The 22,004-nt window shown below is 42.0% G+C and overlaps 1 protein-coding gene across 2 annotated transcripts; it reads right to left on the reverse strand.

The window, feature by feature from the left end:
* Positions 1–1,950: 1,950 nt before the first annotated feature.
* On the reverse strand, positions 1,951–19,597 carry LOC308189173 (MARVEL domain-containing protein 3-like). 2 transcript variants are annotated; one of them, XM_080578940.1, is made up of 4 exons: positions 19,459–19,597; positions 18,309–18,462; positions 14,867–15,036; positions 1,951–2,847 (listed from the first exon to the last, which is right to left on the reverse strand). In XM_080578940.1, the coding sequence occupies exons 2-4, from the start codon at positions 18,422–18,424 to the stop codon at positions 2,141–2,143; spliced, it is 993 nt and encodes a 330-aa protein (XP_080435066.1). In that variant the 5' UTR covers positions 18,425–18,462; positions 19,459–19,597; the 3' UTR covers positions 1,951–2,140. The 2 variants fall into 2 exon arrangements, with proteins under 2 accessions (XP_080435066.1, XP_080435067.1); XM_080578941.1 differs by lacking the exon at positions 19,459–19,597 and adding an exon at positions 18,731–19,420.
* Positions 19,598–22,004: the final 2,407 nt, after the last annotated feature.

Below are 22,004 nucleotides of genomic sequence, written 5' to 3' on the forward strand. Positions count from 1 at the left end.
GGAGCTGAGCAAACGTGACTGGGACCAACGGGATGCTTGAGGCAGGAGCCTCCAACCCAGCGCCTGTAAGCAGGCTAGGAGCTCCTTTCTGACTCTCTTCATAAAAAGTGTCAAATTGCTCCTATTATTAACAGGAAAGGGATGTGAAATGGATTGACTGCGGCGAACGCAATGGGCCCAGGGGGAGACACTACAGAAGAGTCCCTGGGGAAATTCTTCACACCTTTTTCTAAAGACTGAATTAACTTGCAACAAATGAAGCCGTTATCATGTACACAAGAAGAAAAAAACAACAGTGCTCATGGAGGACTGCTCCTATTGCTCAGAGATGGCAGGCAAGCATTCAAAAATGAATGAAATGGGGCTGAGTAAGAAGCCGCAAGATTAAGGTTCGTAACATACACGCATTTAAGGACTGAATTAAGATTTATACATTCTTTTCTGCAGCCTTTTCCAATCTTTTGAACGCGTCACTTCACGGTGCTTTTTTTTTTGTTCTTAAGTTAGTCTGCCATGTAACTAAGCCTGCACTCAACACGTGCGAGACGTGGCAGTGGTGCAGGAACAAGTGTGCAGGCAGTAACACCTAACGTGATTCTGAGCTGCTAGCGGTCAGCTGTGGCTCTAGCTGCGTGCCAGACATCCCTGTAGCACACTTCCCAGCCTGTTAGGGCTTACCAGTGAAGGCCTGGTTCTGGGCAAAGACCTGGAAACTGAAGCCTCTATTGCTAATGTGGGTCACAGCAAGTTTTGAAAACACTTTCACTCATGTCTCCTTATAAGCACAGTAATGCTCTGAAGCTTATGTTCAAATTATTAAAGATATGTTTACAGTATTATATCAATGCCAAATACTTATTGTAATCACATTTTCTTGCTAGGCTTATATAACCTCAAACATAATCCTTTGAGATATGTTTTTGTGTGTGTGTCTACATATAGGTATATAAAGTATACCACAAACAAGCTCTGTTACGGTTCAAAAGAGCCTCATCTGGGCAATGATTCTGAGCAGACAAAGCTGAAAGGCCACAGCCAGAATCAAAATTGCCTCTTCCCTCCCCACATGCTGAAAAATCTGAGGTACTTCATTAATAGCCTTTTTCTTCTCATTCTCTCATCGATGAAGTCCAGTGACCTATTTCATCTGCCTCAAACGAAGGACTCTTAAAAGATGGTCTCTTAAATTTATTTTCTCAACCCTGGGGCCATATAATTACTGCTGCTCACCCATGCTTTTCGTGTTTAGATACTGGAAGGATGCATGTATTCTTTGTCACTGTTGCAACATTCCCATGAAAAATCAGTGGCAGCCAGCATGTTCCTGACTTGGGTTCTGCTCACGGTCAGCTGTAGTCAGCCAGCCAAACCTTCTTGAGATGGTTACAGAAGCAAGAGGTATCTTCATTAAGCTGATAGCTGACAAATGTGCTGCCTCTCAGGTTCTGATCTCTGCTCAGATCGGAACAGCAGAGACCTGGAGCAGGACCCAGATGCTGGTTTTGAAGTTGCAGCTAGTTCCTCTCAGCAACTTTCCTCAGGGAGTGCGTGATTACCTTGTGATGACCCCCATGACTCAACAGATAAAAAGCTTCATTACGCCAAGAGAAACAGGTCACAAGTGTAGCTCAGGTTGAGATTCAGAAAGGCACTTGCAAGTCCCCTGCTTTGTGAGTATTGTGGCTTAAGTCAGTAGGATGCATTAACAGGCACAGGATCTGTTCGAGGACTTCTCTGCGTAGATGGCTGTCTGTGCTAGCTGTGTATTCAGTTACTTAGGTCAAGGGAGACGAAAGGAAGAGGTTGTTAACACCAGCTTGGCAGCACTGTGATTGCAACCTGCTGAGAGCCCACTGTTGCTTAGATTTGCTCTGTACAGGGGGAAAACATTAGAATTGAACACATTTTAAATGCAGGAGTCTGTTTGAGAGACTGATGCAAAAAGCCCTGTTAGAATTTCCTCTAAGCATCCCTTTTATTACATCATGCTATAACAGTATTTTTACATTCAGTGATTTGATACATATTCCAGTACCTTGTTGGACAATGCACTTTGGACTCACTGCTTGTTAGGCAGGCAAAGTCCAGTGCCCGTCCCTTGCTGAAGCTCCTGTTCTTCGGCACAGTCCCAGAGCTGACTTCAGACTAACGTGGCAAGAGCCTGGATGTCGCGGGAGCTCTCAGGGGTCCTGCGGACGGCGTGGTCATTTCTGGTATTTCTGTCTCTAACGCTGCTATTGGGGCTGTACTGAGCCTTGGCCGCGTGGCTCCGGAAGGCCCGGACAGTTCGAATAGCAAGGATGCAGACCACAAAGCTAGCGAAGTACAAGCAGGCAGCAGCAACGCCAAAGAGGCCGACGGCTGCGTCGCCACCCTGGACCACGCAGTTCATGGAGGTATAGCCGCGGCGCGCGTACAGCCTCTCGCGCCTCTTGCAGGTTTCCGTGGAGTTCACCTGGCTGACAAAATGCAAGTAGAGGCCGACTGCGGCGACGTAGCCCGTGCCGGCCAGGAGGTTGAAGGCACATTCGCCAGCGAGCAGCCCCAGTTTGAGGCGGTGGATGGGCTTCACCCCCACAACAAGGAAGACGAGCGTAAGTGCTGCTGCTGTTAAGCTGAAGGCTACCCCGCCGTAGACGCACGGGGCTCTCATCTGGGTGATCTGCATGTCGAGCTCTCTCACCTCCTGGAGCTCCGTTCCCTCGAAGGGGCTGTAGGCTGAGTTCAGGTTAAAGGACCCGAGACCCAAACCGCCGAGGGAAGTGAAGCCTGCAACAGAGGCCTGGGCAGCGCCCACGCAAATCAGAACCAGGAGGTTAACTGTGATTTCCACGAACTTCAGAATGCCTGTAAGGAGCAGAAAGACGGGAACAGACGTCAAAATCACGTCTTGAGCAAACTGGGGGTGATAAAAGTACACCAAAACCATAAACAGCACTATTACGGAGATAGTCCTCTTGGCTACAACAACGGAAGGGTATTTCTTTAAAAGTAATAACGAAAAAAAATAGTGCGAGCTCTCATGGGTACATTTCAGAAGTTGGGCAAATTATTATTTTTTTTTTTAATTTGTCAGTGTGCTTGATAAATGGATCTCCACGGGGATGGAGGGGAAAAATCCATAAAAATTTTACTGTGCTTGTGTGACTGCCAAGGAAAGTGAACGGTGATTGTATTTTGGCCTGCAACTACTTGGCATAAACACTGAACAAGAAATATCCAGTATGAACAAAATGCTGAGGTGAAAGCTGACAAAAACCTAGAATCTTCTAATGGCTTAAAATTTGTACAGTTATTTAGGTCCTTAAAAACATGTTTACTGCTTTAACTTACGTATTTTGTGTCTAATCAGATACACCTTCCACTTTATCTCTCACGAAATCTCTTCATAAATATTAAGAAGCAGTTCCTGATTGTTTAGAAAAAGTGGGGGACGGGGACAAAAAATGCCTTATATACTGGGGTAAGGTAGTGGAAATTTGATACAACTTTGTGTTCTCTTACGCATGCCCAGTTTCAGAAGAAAGCCTTATGATTGCTGAGCTGACTCTTCTCATGTTATACTACTGATAAAGGTAATCAAGATTTTTTTTAAGCAAAAAGAAGTGGATAAATGGCTTCTTTTTTGTACTAGTTGCCTGTCAGGAAAGAGCAGCGTGGCTTAGATAAATCTGATTATTCTGTGACAGCTCACTAGGGGTCAGGCTAAGATTAGTAAACATGACTGTTGTTGAAATGTAGCATAGCTAGAGTTGCCTATTTTGGAAACAAAAACCCCCAGTGTATCACGTGTCTTGACCCTCTGGTCCTGAAATTAATTACTGAATAGTGAGTCGTCTTATCCCACTGTAGTCTGACAACCAAGAATGTAAGATGCTTCACACAGTGGTCCTATATTTGTCTTTAGAGTGGGGTGGGATCCTTGGCTTGCATACAGATGTTCATTTTATGCTACTAACGTTGATCAGCATGGCATTCTCCTCTTGAGCAATGGCTCAATTGCTGTCAAGGCTGTATGGGCTTGAAAAGAAATCCTCTCTTGTGTTGCCAGATGCTTCTAACTGAAGAAAGTCAGCAACAGCCGCTACGAAGGATCATTGGATATTCCTGTTCTGCCCTTTCTTAGTCCCTCCACAGAGGGCTGAGACAACAAATACCCTCCTGCTGCTGCTGCTTGCTTTCACTGGAAGGCGCTTCTGACAAGGTTTGACAAGGGCCTTTGGTTACTTCAGGAGTGCTTGCTTTCCCCCTGTCACCAGACTGCTCCCCTCACTTCTGCTAACACAGCTGTTGGTAGGTGCTGAGCCCCTTCGCATCACGGCCCTGTGAACCATCTGCTTAGCACACACAGGAGCAATGACAGCGGTGGTTAATACCTGGGAACAGAATATCTGAGGCTCAGCATGTTTCAGGTTGTGGGTGTGTGCATGTGTATACATATGAAATGTACACACATTTCATATCCTAAGGAGAAATAAGTAAAGCAGGCAGAGAAGACAGCGTTATCGTTGAGGAAGAAATAAGCATGCACTTTTATGCATGTTTTCTTCAGAGATTATGCCCATTTCTGCGTGAAAACCTGCCTTTTCCTTGACCCTTCTTCCACACAACCATTTCTGTGAAGCACGGCAATAATCATGCTGTTTACTAATCGTGTTCGCGAAGCTTTGTCATCTAAGGAAATATTTGTGAAGCTATATGTAAAGAAAAATTTAAATCTCAGTCAATGAGACAGGATCTGGGCCTCCTTGTACCAATTTCAAACAATGAAAGCAAAAAGACTTGAAGTTTTTAATGGGTACAGAGTCACTGCTTCAACTAGGACTGTTCAAAATATTTTTAAAGAGTAATAGTAGTACAGGACATTCAGTGGAACTGGATCAGATTTTTTTTTTTTGTCTACCCACTTGATCAGTACTATATGCCTCCCAAATTCAGGGATTTGGCTTAGGTCCTCACGGTCCTTGAGCAGCGTCAGTTGCAGAAGGTGACTTTAAAGGCTGACAACTGATTTCACAGATGCCCTATCGGGAAGCAGTTCTGAAGAGTTTACAGGGAGGAAAGACCACCTGATGAAGGGAAAGCTAAGTTTTAAGTACGTATGGAAAACTGAAAGATGGGAATTCATGAACAGCCAGACTTCTCCTACCTCTGTCCTCAGAACTTCTCTGACCAGTGAAGCACTCTGACCTGTTAAGTATCAACTTTTCCTATACATCGCCTTGCTGAGCTTTGGAAAAGGCAATTTTCTGTTGCACCTGCTGCTCCACATTTATAACAGTATGAAAACAACTGACCCCGATCCTCAATGGCATTGTTCAAAAATTTCCTATGTATTCACACAAAGCCTTGACTTTACTGGGCTGACTGCTGGCACTACTGTAGGACTGGCACGATGTGATGAGAGGAGAAATATAATCAGCGTGGGCTGCTGTATTTTTAACTGCAGTAGTAGATGCTTTAATGGCATGCTTGGAAAATTTCTCTTGACATGGCATTCAGGTTGGACAAGTTTTATATGTACCTGCAGTGTTTTCACACACGCCTGCTGTAGAATTGATTGGAGTGACTAAGCAATGGAGAGAGGTTCATTAGCAGTTACTCCATCGGTTATTTGCAGTATCTGGATCAACTTTCAAACAAACAAAAAAACAGTAACAGAATCTCTGGTATTACAGAAAATCATAAAATGATGAACACTATGTAGATCAAAGCTGTGAATGTAAGGTCTCTGATGACAGCCAGCAGGGTTTGTGAAAACAGTAGACAAGATATTCCCCTAAGGCCTTGTACAATCTTAGGGATTTTGAAGGAAATTTTAAGCCCTACAGTATGTTCAAATCTTGACCCAGGCACCCTAAAAACTTCATACAACCTTCACCTGTTATCTGTTACAGTTAAAAGCTGATAGTATAGTATATGATAGTATAGTATATAGTATAGTATATGATGGTATAGTAGATTGGGATCTACTATACTAGTATAAACAGGATAGACAGACTTGAGAAATAAGGAGTAAAAGGACAGTGAAATTTTGAGTATTAAGTCTGTCAAGGTATGCCAATTAACGCATCATAGCAGTGATCTATGTAAAGCGTTATACTACAGGCAAAAAGGACCAAGTTCGCATCCACACTTGACCTGAGTCTCCATTGTCATTCTTACTTTCACAGGCTGGTTAGCTAAGTCATCTTAGTTATAGCTGCAGAAACCACGTTGCCAAATTTCTTTCCAGAGTGGCAGCTGTTGATCTCTGCAAGTATTCCCTAATCCCATGCAACGACAAACGTGTTGCAAGACTTGAGCATAAAATGACAGGAGGCCTGAAAGTCACAGACTCATAGATTCATAGAATCTCAGAATGCCACTGGCTTGTATTTTTTTTCCCTCTTCCTTTCTCAAGGTCAAAGTCTTGGGATCAATCTAAAATGTTACTGATTTATATCAGAATTAGCAAAGGAAATAGCTGGCTTTGGGAATGAGCTCTCTCCATCCTGAGCAAGTAATGAGACGGAGTTCTTGGTTCCTCGATTTCCATTTCCCTTCCCATACTTTTCTGCACTGCTTTTCAGCACTAAAGGTGGGAAGAACTGATGCAATCCAGAAGGCCATGGATGCTGCCAGGAGCTTTACAGAGAATTGCTTCACTCATTCTATAAAATCCAAATCTGCAATGGGTGATACCTTCAATTTATTGCACTTGTAAACTTTGTCTGCTGTGTAAGCTACCTGCTGTAACAAACATGGTGTCTTCCACAAAATACAATCTTTCAATTTATATCATTTATCTATTATTCACCGTTTTTCTCTCCCTTCTATGAGAACTGCATGCTTTGCCATTGCCATGGCATCAATGCACTGATCAGTAGCTTTGTTTTATATAAAATGGTGGGCTGCTCAAACATGCAGCAAAGCAAGCAGGCAGACTGGAAGGGTGCAGAGCCATAGGCAGCTGACCTTACTCTAACAGGTCCTACCCTTGGTTGGGCAGTCATCATGTTCTTCCCTGGCCCAATAATAACCCTGGCCTAGTATTAAGCTCTTCCAAGAGCCGTTTTAATAAATTAAAAGAGCAGGAAACAATTTAACTTTTCTCTTGCGTGCTGCTGTTTTTTCCTGCAACTTTAGCAACTTGAAGTGAGTCATGGAGTATCTGATGAGCAATTGTGCTTGGCACGAGTTTAGCAGGGGAAATAACACAGCCAGGACCAGAGAAAGATCAGAAACTCTCCTTTTCAGGTGAGGCAAGCTGTTAAATCTGCATGCGTTGTCTCACAAAACGACACCGCGTGTGACTGTGTGGTACCCAGTAAACCCAAGGTATGTTCAAGTCTTGCATGTTGGAAGCTGTCAAGTCTTTTTCACCCAGGCACTGTGGCAGGATGACCCCAACATGCAGGCATCACCATCAGCATGGGTATGTACATGCCTCCACAAAGTAACACTGTCAATTCGCGTTTGTTCCTATGTTTCCACAGCTGACAAAAGCCCATCTGTAGGACAGTCAGATCTGGCTGTTCCTCTTGAACTCCCCCTGACCCCGTGAGGGCCTGACTAATAGACGAGGCCTTCAGAGTGTCTTCCTCCACTGCGCCTTGGCACAGCTGTCACTTTTTTCCCCTCTGTTGACTGCACGTGGGCTCTTCCTCCTGACTCTTGTGGTACCATTCCTTCCTGTTGATTTAACAACTCTAAGATACTTTATGTTCGTCTTTCTCTGCATGGCTTCTGGCTCGCTCTCTCCCTCTGCTCCCCTCGCAGGCCGTGTGCCATCGGGATCGGCGGTCCCAGAGGTGTCTGTCTGTCCCTCTGAGACACCTCGACCCTAGTGCCACGGTGCATGTGCCACGGCAGGCAGCACAAGGAAAAACCACACGCGAACCCGCACAGGTAAGCGGTGCCTGTGTCACTTCCCATTAGGGGTCGCTCAAGGAGAAGGGAAGACAGGAGTTAACGGCTACAATACATGCAGTAAAAATAATTCTCCCAGCCTTTCTCACTAAAAGTTGTCTTGTTTTCCAGTTTGGGTAGCTTTCTGCTTTTCAGAGGTAATGTTTTTTTATTTTTTTCCCCCCCTCCAAAGGAGCAGACAAGTATTTTGACCATATATAGCAACTTACAAAAGCTGGAGACAGTCCTGAAAAGGATTTCATATGCTGAACTTCTCTCGACAGTGCAGGTTTTGCATTCCACAGAGAGTAAGGACACAGCTCAATGTGCAGCTTTGGTCACCTCTGGGCTAAATTGAGTCGGTGGCAGGAGAAATACAATGGGTGGGAAAGGGAGAAAATGTCAAAGGAAAAGGAATTTTGTTCCCCAAAAATGCGACAGAAGGAAGGAGGAAACAAAACAATGGAGGAGACCTAAAGAAGGGAAATGAAAAGGAGACAACAGTCGCAACAGATTAAAAACGTTAAATCTGGATGCAAAGTACTAAAGTATCTTACTAATGGTGTTATTTCCCTCATGTAGACCAGCATGAAGCATGATCTTACTCTTACTGAAATGAGCAACGAGAAGTAGACCAACTTCGTTAACGCAAGTTCAGGGCAATACACAGCTTTGCCAGAAATAAGCAAACCTTCCCCAAGCCCCCACACCACCACTCTTTGTGTAGGTCTCCGTGTTCTTTAGTCAGTGGTGGATTTAACTTTCACTGAGTTATGCTAAAATCTCCCTAATAGAGTAACATTCAAAGGATTAAAAAGACAAAACAAAACTCAGAACACAATAGTTACAAACAAGGAAAATTAAATTATTCATGTGCTCTGGAAAGAAGCACTACTACTGTCTTTTACTGAGTTGTCCCTCTTTACTAAAGACAATCGCTCTGCTAAGAAATCTCAAAGGATGATCAGCCTTGGTTTTAATGATTCACACAAGCCTTATATTCATAATTAATGCTCAAATTCAAATGTACTGCCCTGTTTTTCATGTGTATCATCTTCCCTTGAAAAACTATTGTCCCACCTACTCTATCCAATTTTCACAGAAAAGCGTAGACTTGATTTGCAGAACTACTTCCTCAGCCTCTGTCCCCAGAGAGTTTCCCACCACTGTATGACACTGATTTACTTGCAACTGAGGCACAGTTTCAGTGTTTTTTCCCTGTCTGGGAACAACAGCTTTTGTCGCAGCAGTTCCTCAAAGCATCACTTGTAAGCATGACTTTAATTCCTCTCCTGTTAACCCAGCATGAGTCACCTTCTACAGTTTTGGAAAAGGTGGGAAGCAGAAGGTCTTGCATTGAACTGCAGAACTTAGTAATACTGATTTAAATACAATAGCTGTAAAAAGCCTTCGATGTATTTGTGTCCCTGGTAGGTCCCCGCATGAGAGACCTCATGTTCTGCATTTCAGGAAATGGCATTTTTTCTTCCTAACATACCCGTAGTTCGGTCAGGTAGTAAACAAATATCTTGGTATCAAAACTAACTTGCAGGGGTTTTATGCTTTTTTTTTTTTACTTAAAGTCCAGAAAACAATGAAATGCTCGTTTCTTATGCCAACTTTCTGTAGCCACTCCTTTCATTTAAACTGAAGCTGAGCCGCCTTTAGAAGGTATAAAGATTGGGGTGTTACCGCTCTTTAAGTAACCATAGCCTGGCTGAAGGTAGGGCAGGTTGGAGGAGCCTGTGAACCGGAGCTTCTCATTCACTTGACAACTTGTGGGTTGTCGTACCTGGTGAGCAGCATTCCTGGCTGGGTGTATTTTTCTCCTTTAAGTGAGCTATGATCCCTTGCTAAAGAAATACAGCTACGTTCAATATAGTCACTCTGCTGTATTAATCAGCTTGGAGAGCCACTTTTTGAAGACAACAGTTTTTCTTGGTTGCTAGAATTTGGGTCAGATGAGAGGCAGACAAACCCAGTGGCCTTGCAAGAAAGATGGTACCACTCTTATTTTACACTGGTAGAGCGCAGACTTAACTAAGATTTCCCAGTAGGGAACCATGGACCAGAGTCAAACATATGCTTAACAGCTAACATCAACTTTGCCTGCTTTCTTTCCCTGCTACCTCAGGTCAATCTTCTCAGCTGTAGTTCTTCCCTCTCTAAAAACAATAATGTACCTGTTAGCACAATCCCAAAAGGTGGGTGAAAACAACTGATATAAAAACGTGGGCAGAGGTGAGTCGCATATCATGACAGGGCAACAGTTTGTTAAAGGTAGAATACGTTATCTGCAACGATTGCAGCTCCCCTTCACGGATTTATAGAGCTAATTGCTCATGGCTATTTGTATTTTATGGCAAAACCAAGCTTACCTCCAAATGAAATACTCTTCAGAACAGGAAGGTTACCTGCAGCTCTGCTGTGCGCTGTATCTTGTTAATGTGCAATATTAATTAAGCATTTCCAATCATTTGGACTATCCTCATTAGCTTAGCTCTATCCAATTCACACTATTAATGCCCTCTGTCTTTACAATTCCAGGATTAACAAACTTGATGGCAAATTTCAGCTGTTATTCACACTGTATTTAAATATACTTTGTAAGAGATAGAAGGGGCATGCTACCTAATTACAAGTGAGACTACAGGGGAACTCGGTGCTCTGTTCTTATAACAGAAACATGTTGAAATTAACCGAGTGTCTACTAGCATGATCCTTCTGCTTAGGGTGACTTTTCACCTTGTTATTTTTTCCACTCTATGAGCATTTGCCAGCATGTGTAGCTACAGGAAAAACTTAGACTGTGCTTTGTGAAAACAAAAGCCTATAGACGTTTACATTTGAATTAATGCTGGCTTGTTAATGCATGAGTATAACTTGGAGAAAGTCATTGTTATTCCCTAATTCTATTTCCTCCTTCAAATAAACTTAGTTTGATATTTCCTCCTGGCTATGTTTGAAGTCATAGACTTTTTTTGTTGTTACAAATCATAATGCTGTCTTCTTCTGAGAGGAAATTGGTCTGAAGGCTATAACAATTGTGAATGTTAGAATCTAAGCTAAAGACATCAATGTTTGGAAGCGCCTACAATATGCTTAAGAAATCTGATAGTGTTCATGGCGCCTCTTTAAGCCGTAATCATGGCAGAAAAGAACAGGGACTCAATTATATTTGTTCCATCACAAACTTTTTTCTATCCTTTTTAAGTGCTGTCTCCCTTAAATGCCACATGGGTTGAAGTACTAAAAAAAAAAAAAGTTAACACTCAAGTTATGACTAGCATGGTACAATTCTATTCAAGGCAAAAATGCAGGCATTTCCTCAGTCAGATACTGACCAAAGATGATGGTGGAAACTTTGTTTACCTTCACCATTTAAGCAAAAGTAAAGAAAACATCCTGCAATTGCATTGCTCCACCTCTTTCACACCAATATACATAATGAAGTTATAACAAAAAGTTTTTGAGGTCAAGTGACCAAATATCTGTGACCAATTTAAGATCAGCAATTCGCTCTTGGTTTTGGCTCAGATTTTGCTCTCTCTAAGGTGAAGGAACAACCATGGCAGCCAGCCTTGAACAACTTCTTGTTCCTTCTAAGCAAAGCAAATATGATTGCTAACTTAATTTTCATAGAACTATAGAAACCTTATCCGTAGTAACCGAGAAAGCAAGTTCAATGTGATTGTCTAAAATAACTTTAGCTCTAAGTATCCCCAGGCCAAAAACTCTGTAATTTTCAACATGTGTTGTCGTAGCTGCAGAAAATGGTTATTCCAAGCACAAGTTCCTTAGCTGATGATAGGTTCGTCTTTATCAGAAGTTTATTTCCAATTCCTGTATAATTATAAAGAATACCTAGATAGCTTGACGCCATTCTATAAGCTGTTGTGTACTACAGAAACAGAAGGTGGCAAACTTCTGTGTGTCTATTGTCTTCTGAACCTATAATCTGCAGATCCAAAAGTGTGACTTACCCTATGAAAAAAAGCATAGTAACTAGACATAAAGCTAGCATAGCAAAGAAAAGTCAAAAGTTCTGTAGAGGGGCAGGTGTTTGAAAGAATCAGCAGGTATATGAAGAGAGGCAATCCAAGTCATAGTACATCTTATTTTTCAAAAAAGCTTATGATGAAGCTTCTAGCTAACAGCTCTTAAAGGACACAAGCTCCTGTGAGATAAAAGGGAAGATCCTCTCATGGATTAGCAGTTGTTAAAGGAAAATAAAGAGGAAATGACTGGCTTTTAAGCAGATGGAGTTAAGGGAGAAATCTTTGTTCTGTGCTGCCTGTCACTAGCTATGCCTGTATTAGCAGTGCAATGGGAGTGGATCCACAGAATGAAACAGTTGGAGACCCTAAAAAGTATTAAACACAACTGAAGTGAAAACAGTTATTCAGTTCACAAAATGGTACCTATTCCAGAGAACAACTCACTCTCTACTGGTCCAAATCCTTACATTTCTCCTAAATTTGCAGTCTAGTATATTGCTTGAGAGGATGTGTAAGTAGATGACTTCCTTACACAATCCAGTACTGCTACCCATGTGGTATTGACCTGAACAGCTTTGAAGAGGTCTTGCCCACAGAATTTTTTAACAGATCTTTTCCTTCTGTTTTCAGGATGAAAGGTTTAAAAAAGGAGCAGAATGGTATGAAGTTTCTTAGATAGCATCAAATGTTCCTAATGGTGCAAGAGTTTAGTATCAGTTGGCAGTTGTTCCTTCCATTATATTCATGTTGGGTTTATTTTCATAATGCAGTTAAAGGAAAAAAAAAAGGGGGGGGGGATTAGGGACAAAAGGAGAGAATAATAATAGATAGGAGAACAATGTATTTTTTTGTGCTGCTGTTTGCAGCTGAAGTGTTAGAAGGATCCCTGCAAAAGTAACAGTCTGTTTAGGAAACTTGACTTTAGCTTTTTGGATATTGCTGGTGAAGAGCATGGATAAAGAGGACAGTACTTAGGTGAAGCAAATACTTCACAGAGCTCTGGTTGTTTAGAATTCCTCTCTGGTATGCCAAACTCAACAACACGCACTGAAAACTTAAGTATAGTTGCTGGGCAAAAGCAAAAAATAGATTTAGTGAAAGAAGAGTGATGCGTGCTCGCAGACTTCACATTTCCTTAGAAAAGACTGTGCTAGATCACTTGATTTCTCAGCCTCACTTGATACTACTAATTTATTTTGGAATTAAGGCGATCAGGAAGGGGGATTTCATCAGAGTGCTGATAAAACACTGGCAAAAGGAAGATACTTAAGAAGCATTTTGAGGAACTTTCAATGCTGTAAGAAGCTGTACCTCACATGTACTGACTCTGTATTCAACAGTTCATGTAGTTTTTCATTTATAATGTTTGCTATCTGACTGACGGAAATACAGAATTCTGCAAAACAATTCTAGGAAATTCTGCTAAATCTTGGTACTTTCAAAAATTAAATGGCGTGGTAAAATTCTCATGATCTTATCAACCTCAAATTTCTTTTCATTTATTGAAATAAAACCCTTAACAAAGTGGTTTATTTTCTATATGATCTCTTTTCCCTCTTCTACTGCAAGCTCAGACACTATATTTTTTGGGAAATACTGAGCAATACCTAGGGGAGGGTGGGAGTGAAATCATCGTCGTCAACTGATGCATGCAAATCTAGGACATTTTGAAAATGTTAATGATGTTTAATGCGCTGAAATAATGAGAAGCAAATGGGGGGAAAAAAGCACAAGTCGCATTAAGCTACCCATAAGTCTAAACAATCAGTGAAACTGGAAACTAAAAATAACGTGGCACTTCATTTTTCTAAACCTGTGAAAAAATAACACATGGAGTCTTCTAAGGTTTTTCAGAAAAGTTAAAACAATCCAGCACTGTTGCAGGAAGAACTGCCAATACAATCTTATCAGGAATAAAATAATTATGGGTCTGTGTCAGTAAATACGCTCTGCTAACTGTTGGAGTTAAAACTCCTTGAAAAAAACCAAACTGCATACAAATAAACAATTACAACATATTTTTAAGAGAAAATAGCTCAGCTCACTCTTAAAATTGTTCACACAGAGAGAAATATCAAGAGCAAATCAAGTGTGTTATTTAACTTCCCTTCATGGAGCAAAGAAATAATATTGTGTTATGTGTTTTCATTTCCTTGCAACAACTAAACTCTTCATTTGTCTCTTTAGTGGAGAACACTGCAAGGCTTTTTATACACTCTGCCAAAGACCTTGCACCTAACTGCATGTTTTAACTTAGACTGCAGTGGGCCTTTTTTAAAAACAGTGAGAATGCTCTCTGTCCTGAAGAGAGAAAATTTTAAAGGAGCAGTAGGCATTTTAGCTACTTTTTTTTTTTTTTCAGTTTACGTGAATGAGTTTAACTTAAGAGTTAAGGCTTATTTCCTCCCACATTCATGATTGCTTCTCTGTTTGTTGTAGCCACTTTCTAGGTATGAAAAAAAAATAATTGTATTTCTCAAGAGCTGTTTTCTATGGACACGAATCCAACAATAGTTTTGTGTCATGCTATGTTACTTTATAAAGATGCATCAGCGATGACTGGATTATATCCAGAGTTGATAAAAAGTCTGAGAAGAATGTGTCAGAATGCTGAGGCTTTGATGTTGCATTAGTTATATTTAAATTGCCTGCGGATGCAAGTATTTATTTCATTCCTAAATCCCAAAGCTTAACTCTTGCTGCACAAACTGGCAATTATGCACATGACCCACGCTGGTGCTCTGGATGCAAACTCTGTATATGCATCTTCAGGTATCTAAATATCTCTGTAAATCTTGCTTTTCAATACCTAAAACTAGTTACTAACCTGCAGTTACGTCGTTCATTCATTTTAACTTAGGATTTTAGATATTCCCCTCAGCTTTACATTGTTGTGCTTCTGAACACAGAAATCAAAACCAAGACCAGCCGTAGGAAGGAGAGAGGAGTAGATGGCAGGTAGTAAGAACCTCACGTACCTCTTGTTGTGCATACCTTTGAACACTTCATTGAGAAGGTTTCCTTGGGAGGATAATACTGAGGCGGTGGGCCAAAATATTCCCGTGATGCTCCTGAAGTTTTAGAGTATGAGTCTGAGCAAACAGTGGAAGCCCTTGAGTGCTGGCCACCTCGGATATCTCTTGCTGACCTACAATGGAGTAAACAGGTAATGTATAGTAATTAAATCATGCTTTCTTGTGAATGTGAAAACATTAAAAACTGGAAGAAGCTCCTGTTAGTGGAACCAGCTGACTCGTTTCGTAAGTCTCCGATCTTTTTTGCTTGTGTGTTTTGGAAGCAAATATTGCATAAAAACTTGCATAAATCCATGCAAAAGTTGCATAAATCCATGTTCACAAGCATATTTGCACTCGATCATTCACTATTATTTTGGAAAGCTGTGTACTCACAGGCTGCACTTGGTTCGGTTACTCGCAAAAGGCAGCAAGAAGAGTGTGAGGGGAGAGTTCTTGTCTCCTTACAAATGAAGTAACAGATTTTTTTTTCCATGAAAAACAAACATTTTTAGCTAGTCCTGAGAATAAAACTTAAAATTATTTTCAAATTTAAAAAGCAGTTGAAGATGTTAAAACTGGGGAAAAACATTAGCCTATATGTCTTTCTCTCTTTTCTGAACTCCCTAATGACAGGTGAAGAAGAATCTAAAATCAGCCAAAATAAATGAACTTCATGGATCTCTGCTTTGAATCTTCATTTGTATACTTCAAATTGGAATTGTCTGGTTTGCTGCAATGACGTACAGCTCCACAAATCAAGACTGATGATGTTTAAGGTTGGTGGGATTTAGATTATTCTGTGTGAACAGTACAATTTGCTCTTTTAAAACTGAGTTAACACTCGGGTTAAAAGAAACAGTGGCTGTAAATCACTTTGTAAATGCTTGGTCTAAGCTAAATGTTCTCCCTCATTTGAAGGAGAATTGGAACTTGCCTTTTTCAAGGTACAGCTGGATGATGTTGTTATTACAGGGTATTTTAAGTCTCATTCCACATTATTGTTTTTGTGTCTTCCTATTCAATTACTATCTTGAATTTCTTATCCACATATCAGTATTTACAACTGTAGTTTTGTTTCCTAGTATCACAGCACTTGGGTTTATCTTCATCCAATTCCAGATTCAACTTACAAAAATATTATCACATTCATCCACATTAAATCATGTTCTTTGTAATCTTACATTTTAATTAAGACCTTCAGTAACAAGACCAATGCTAACATCTCCGTGTGTAGTTGCCAACAGCTCTATTTGGCTGAAACAATCCTGATTTTTCTGACCTTTGTCCTGTGTCTTGTGCAACCACCAAAGCATCCTGCGCAGCTGTGTCACATAAATTAAATAAGCTGTGTGATTTATAAAACTTCCAGTTAACTTGAAAGCAATCCCTTTGGTACTTCTGATGCAGCTGCTTCTCTCTATTGTATCTTGCTACATGCCAAAAAAACAAAAAAAATAAAAATAAGAAAAAACAACTCCCCTAATGTTCAGTAACTGAGTACAATTGGAAAAAAAAAATCTTCTAGTTGTTTTTTTTTTCCTCATAATGGGCCTCTTCTGGCCACCTTTGCTCCTGTTTCTCTCCAGGACTTTCCAGTTCAGGGTAATGCAACTCCTTCTTCTCGGCAATGAGAGGACGCATGCTATAGGAGTTTCAGACAGAAATGTACTGTGAAAGAGAAATACTGTCGCTAGAAAGTCTTTGCTCATATGGGAGTACATTAGGCACCCAAATTACAACTCCTACAAAACTCTTCCCATCTCTTTAGTTATGGTATCTGGAGGTCTTTTGGTCAATGAACCTAAGATTTCACCAAAGTACTGTAAATTCCTTTCAAAATCAGTTGTTCTTGAGAGGTACACAGGAGAAACGCTGTTAGGTTATACCAAACTCCATCAAAACGATTAATGAAAGTTTTTTGATTAGTTGCAGTGAAGACTGGTGGCTGGAGTCTTGGCTTGACTCTAAGAACGATCTCCATGGCTGTTACAGATCTCTATCTGCAGCTTCCCTTTCTCTAATCCATGCTGTGTACAGTGAAGGTCTGTCGGCCTTTCTGGTCCTTCCACCAATTTTCAGCCTGTGTCCAGTAATTTATTTGTAATGGCAAAAACAAGAAGTCCAGAGAAGTTGCGTCAGTGATGCTTTATGTGACACCCCCAACACATTTTTACAGTGGGGTTAATTAATATATTCCCAGCAAATGCTGCTCTCCTTCTAACATGTTCAAGATAATTTAACTATATTCCCTCCTGATCTTTGCTTTTAGTAAGGACAATCATACAGCCTCTGAGGATGACTCTTCGGCTGATTTTTGTTCCCATTTCTCTCGAAATTTTCATAGCACGTTAGCTAGTTTTCATAATACAACAGGATTATCATCCATTTTTTTTTATATTTAACTGAAAGTACTCTTTCTAGTCCACACAGTGCATTTCACTACTGCTTTTATTCTCATCCTGTTTTTCTTGTTAATGTGTATTATTGGGGAGGACTTCAGCATTAGAGCTTTTCAAGAATCTTTATTACATTTATCTCCTCCCCCCTCCTTGCCTTTTTTCTTAAATTGCCTTACCTTACAAATAGGCCCCCAGAGGCTAAGCAGATGTGAGGAACACCTTACTGCCCTGGCTGATTTGCTACTGATGTTTACAGCTGCAGATCTCTCTCCAACAAAGCAACCACTGGCATGCCCTCAAAGAAAAACAGTCTAAGCTCAGTTCTAATACGCTGTAGGCTAGCCAGGCTGAAAGGAAGAGTACAATATCCTGAGAGTTTATTTGCCACTCCAACCCTTCTATTAGTTTGTTTATTGTACTGATAGTTGGCTGACCCACTATCAAGTGCCACGAACCGCCTGAGGCACTTAAATAAGTACTCATTTATTGACTGCAACTACTTAAATCAATTTTGTTTTGGATTAGAACTTGTTCGTAGCTGAGCTAGACCAACCTAAGAATTCGGTTAAGTGCCTGTGCTGGTCTCAGTCAAGTGATATTCTGGCTTAAACAATGTGTATTTAGCAAGCCTTGACTTGTTCTTGCCTGCTGACCAACTTTTTAACCACCTGTACAAAGACCCATGGCCACACTTCAACTGCTTGTGACCCAGCTTTATCCAGATAACCCTATGAAAGCCACAGCTCTGCCTGTGTCACACAGCCTCTCTTTCTGCCTCCTCTTAGCCTACTGTTACCCTGGAGCTCAATAAAAAATTAAAAATTGCTTAAAATTTCAGTGTAAAATAGTTTCCTGATTCTTAAAGCAGCATGCTCATGCTTCACGATTTCAAGGCTGAGAAAATACTTTGTTTACTACCCTAATATGAACATATTTAAAAGCAAAAAAGAGGGCAGGCATTGTAGACCTGCTGTGATATGTTCCTTTAAGGTGGTAAAACCTACCTTCCATTGTATGGGTATTGCTTTCTTGTTCTTCTGTCTTCCTCGTATCTATCAGATCCATGATCCTCATGGTGCCTGCGTTGCTTATCTTGGTATCGTCTCCCATCATGAGGCATCTTGTCTTACATGTATTTTTTCTTTCTGAAATAACTTCCTGCACCAGAAAAATAAAACTGTTTCTTTTTACAGCTCTATTCAAAGTTATTCATTGACCAGCGCTTACAGAACACATCCATGTCATGCTGATTCAAGACTTGGTAGAGACTTCCTTAAGAAGTAAAGGAAGTAAAATCCTTTAAACTACACGTAAATTAAGTTCAGTAAAGAAGGATGTTTTTCTCTACATTTCCCTATCGATCAAGTAGTCATATTTTTTCTATATCCAACAGTTTTTGCACTGAGGTGATTAGGTTTGCTCTTACCCTTTTGTCTCTGCTGCAAGGACAAGGCACGGTGTCCGCAAAGAACATGGATCTCGACTTTGTTACTGTATTTTTTGTTTGTTTTTAAAGCCAATACAGCATTAAACACAGCAAATACCCACGTGAGCATGTTACCACCACCCAACCTGACAACCTTTATTCTGGAATTTTCAAAGAGGAAGGCACCCCTCGGCGTCAAAAGACGTGTTACCGAACATCGCCTCTCCTTTGGAAAAGCATGCTACAGGCAAAGCTGAAACTAACTTTGCACGAAGACATATCCTTTGTAATTTTCTACTAGCTATTTACAGGGGTGTCGCTTCCTGAAAGTGCCTTTGCCCTTTCGCTGTAAGAGATCTCAGCACACAGCGTAAGCACCTAAGCGACCATTTGCCATCACCGCAGCCCTTCAGCGTTGCTCTAAAGCTGCCCCGGTCGATTTGGTTTTGACTGATCGACCTCAGGCCTCGCTTAACGACTCCCCTCCCGTCTCCTTAGGGTGCCATTAAAGACAGCAGCCGCCTTATTTATTTATTTTCACGGCGCACAAACAAAGAGCCGCTGTCTCCCCGGTGGAGGCTACGCTCCCCCGTTCGGGGCAGAGGGCACTCCGAATGGCGGCCGCCACCCGCTCCTACCCCGGGGCAGCGGGGATCCTCCCCCGAGGGCGGCCCGGCCCCGAGCCCGGCCACCTCTCCCCGCTGCCCCCGGCCCCTGCCGCCCCTCACCTGAGGGCAGCGCCGAGCTCCGGCTCCCGGCCAGGGCCGTCCTCCGGCGGCGGGGAGGCGGGGGCGGCCGGCAGCGGCCCGGCCCCTGGCGCAGGTGCTGCCCTGCGCCCTGCCCGCCCTGCTCGGCGGGGCCCGGGCGGGTGGCGGCGGCCCGCAGGGCCCCACAGGCATGGGGGAGCGAAATGCCGTGTCCCGAGGCATGTGACAGCCCTGGCTCTGTTTAATTTAATAAAAGAAGTCCTCGTTCTCCTTCTAAGTGGGGCCCTGAGAGGGTATGCAAGCAGACAAGTAATAAAGTAAAAATCCCAGCCCCCTGTCAGCTGCCCTTTTTTGGGCTGTTTTTAAAGACAACTTCATCTACATGCAGGGCTTGGGGTTGGAAGACCTGCAGCAAGAGCCATGGAGGCAAAATAAAATGGAGGAAATTTGTTCCCAGGTGTGGATGGGTAGGAACAGGCTGTTTTAAAGCAAGTACGATAGATGGCAGCTTGAAAAGGGAGGTAGCCACTTAACTCTCCTCCGGTGTAAAGGCAGGATTTAGGTAATTGAACGCTTGAGCACATACAGTCTGTTTTCCTGGTGCCCTGCTGAAAGGCCTTACTTTGATGAACAACACGTGGATCTTCTGGGGTTTTGTCTCCTCACTGCCAGCCTGTGATGTTTCCCTCACAGGAACAGTACGCTGCTCCCTTCGGGATGCTTCTTGACCATAGGCTGTAAAGAAAAAACACCTCACCTTTTCAGAAGCTGTTGGGGATATATCTACTTTGTGCAGAGAACCTGGGCAGACCCATGAACTGGCACTGCTGTGAACTAGTCACTCATTGTGCAGTCCCATGTGGAAAAACTGTAAGTGCCACAACAGCGGGATGGTGGTGGTAACGTGGCACGGTGCCTGGCTAATCTGGAGCTTTGGAAAGCTTCCCGAGACTCATGCCACCCTGCAAAGGCAGAACCCGCCCTGTAAAAGCAGAGCTGGGACCAGAATATCCCTTGATTTCCAAGGGTTTATACAGCAACACACTTGGGGTGCCAGGTCTTGAATTTAGGCTTAAGATGTGCAGCTGTTGCAATGCAGTCCTATTATAGGGCTAAATGTGACATCCCCTTTGAGTAATCTGTGGGTGTCAGAGGAACTGCTGCCTCTGAAATGAGAAGATATCTATGGGATCTGAATACTTAGACATGCGTTTTGGAAGTTGCTGGAGCACAGTAAGACTGATTTCCTGCTCCAGTTGAGCTGTGTTAACAGCTTATTCTGCTATTTACCATTCCCACCTCTCCTAGACCTCTTTTACTGTTCCTGGTTTTAGCCGTACAGCTTGTCTTCTCTTTGTCTTGCACCAACTCTAGTGCTCACTTGATCACATAGTAAGCCAATTCAGCTTGCTTTCCAGCCAAAACCAATTTACTTTCTGCTGTTTTAGTGAGTTGAATTGGCTTTGTGCTTCAATCAAATGTGTGCTGGAATAAGGACTTGGCAAAAGCATGTCTCAGAGGGAAGAAACTGGGGGAGGGTTGTGGGGAGAGGGCTACCTCTCTTGGCAGCAGTGAGTGGTTAATGTAACTGAAGCCTTAACGTGGAATTGCAGTTTAAGACACTACTATCTACCTATGGGTTAGTTGATACACTTTCTCAGTTTGGGGCTGTCATTCTGGTAGCAAAGACAGTATAACAGCGGGAGTGTTTTACTGCTCCTTAATACAAGTTTCTAATTAAAGGTAGTGCAGGCTAGTTGGCCAGGTTTTATGCTGGAGAAGGTTAGGGTGCCTGTATGAATTCTCAATTCTCTTCCATCTACTTGATAAATCTTTGGGAAATCTGTTCTTCATTTACATCCAGCAGAGGACGTCTATTCTTGATGTGAGGCACGAGGAATAACGACTCCATTTAGGTAGGCACATTTCATACAAACAGTGGATGCTTCTTAGGGGGCCTGCTGAACGTCCTCCTTTGGTGGCAGAAAAGAAGCTAGATGGAGGGAAGAAAGATTGCAGGAAGACTTGACTAAAAGCAGACTGACTTTTTTTTTCTTCTTCTTTTTGGTGAGGGATGGGGGTTGATACATGAAAGTATCCTGGCAGCCACTCTCTACAGTTTAAGTAGTAGTTTTGTTAAAGCATTTCTTTTTCTGGGCTGAAAGGGGTTAGTCTGTTGCCATTTGTGTCTGATTGAAGACTGCATGCCACTCAGTGGATATGATTGTAGAATGGATAAAATTCAGTGAAGCTGACAGACTAGATAAGAACTTAAAAAGTGGCTAAAGTCATCTCCACTGTGTGATGAAAGTGATTGCCCCTGAGAACTCATAAAGCAAACATAAGGTATTGAGGTAGTGTTTGGTCGGGCTGCTTATACATAAAAACCGATGAAACAACCCATGTTAAATGCTTCTGGTTACGGAAAAATAAGAAGAGCTAATAGTACGAATATGTCTCTAAGGTGAAAAAAAAGTAGCAAGAGCTCGTGGAAGGATCAGGTAGGAAGGATCAGATATGGTACTGACTGAATTTGGATGAGAACAATCAAGGAAAAAAAAGGTCTT

This window comes from Anser brachyrhynchus, assembly GCF_964034855.1.
Source record: "Anser brachyrhynchus genome assembly, chromosome: 2".
Lineage (NCBI taxonomy): Eukaryota > Metazoa > Chordata > Aves > Anseriformes > Anatidae > Anser > Anser brachyrhynchus.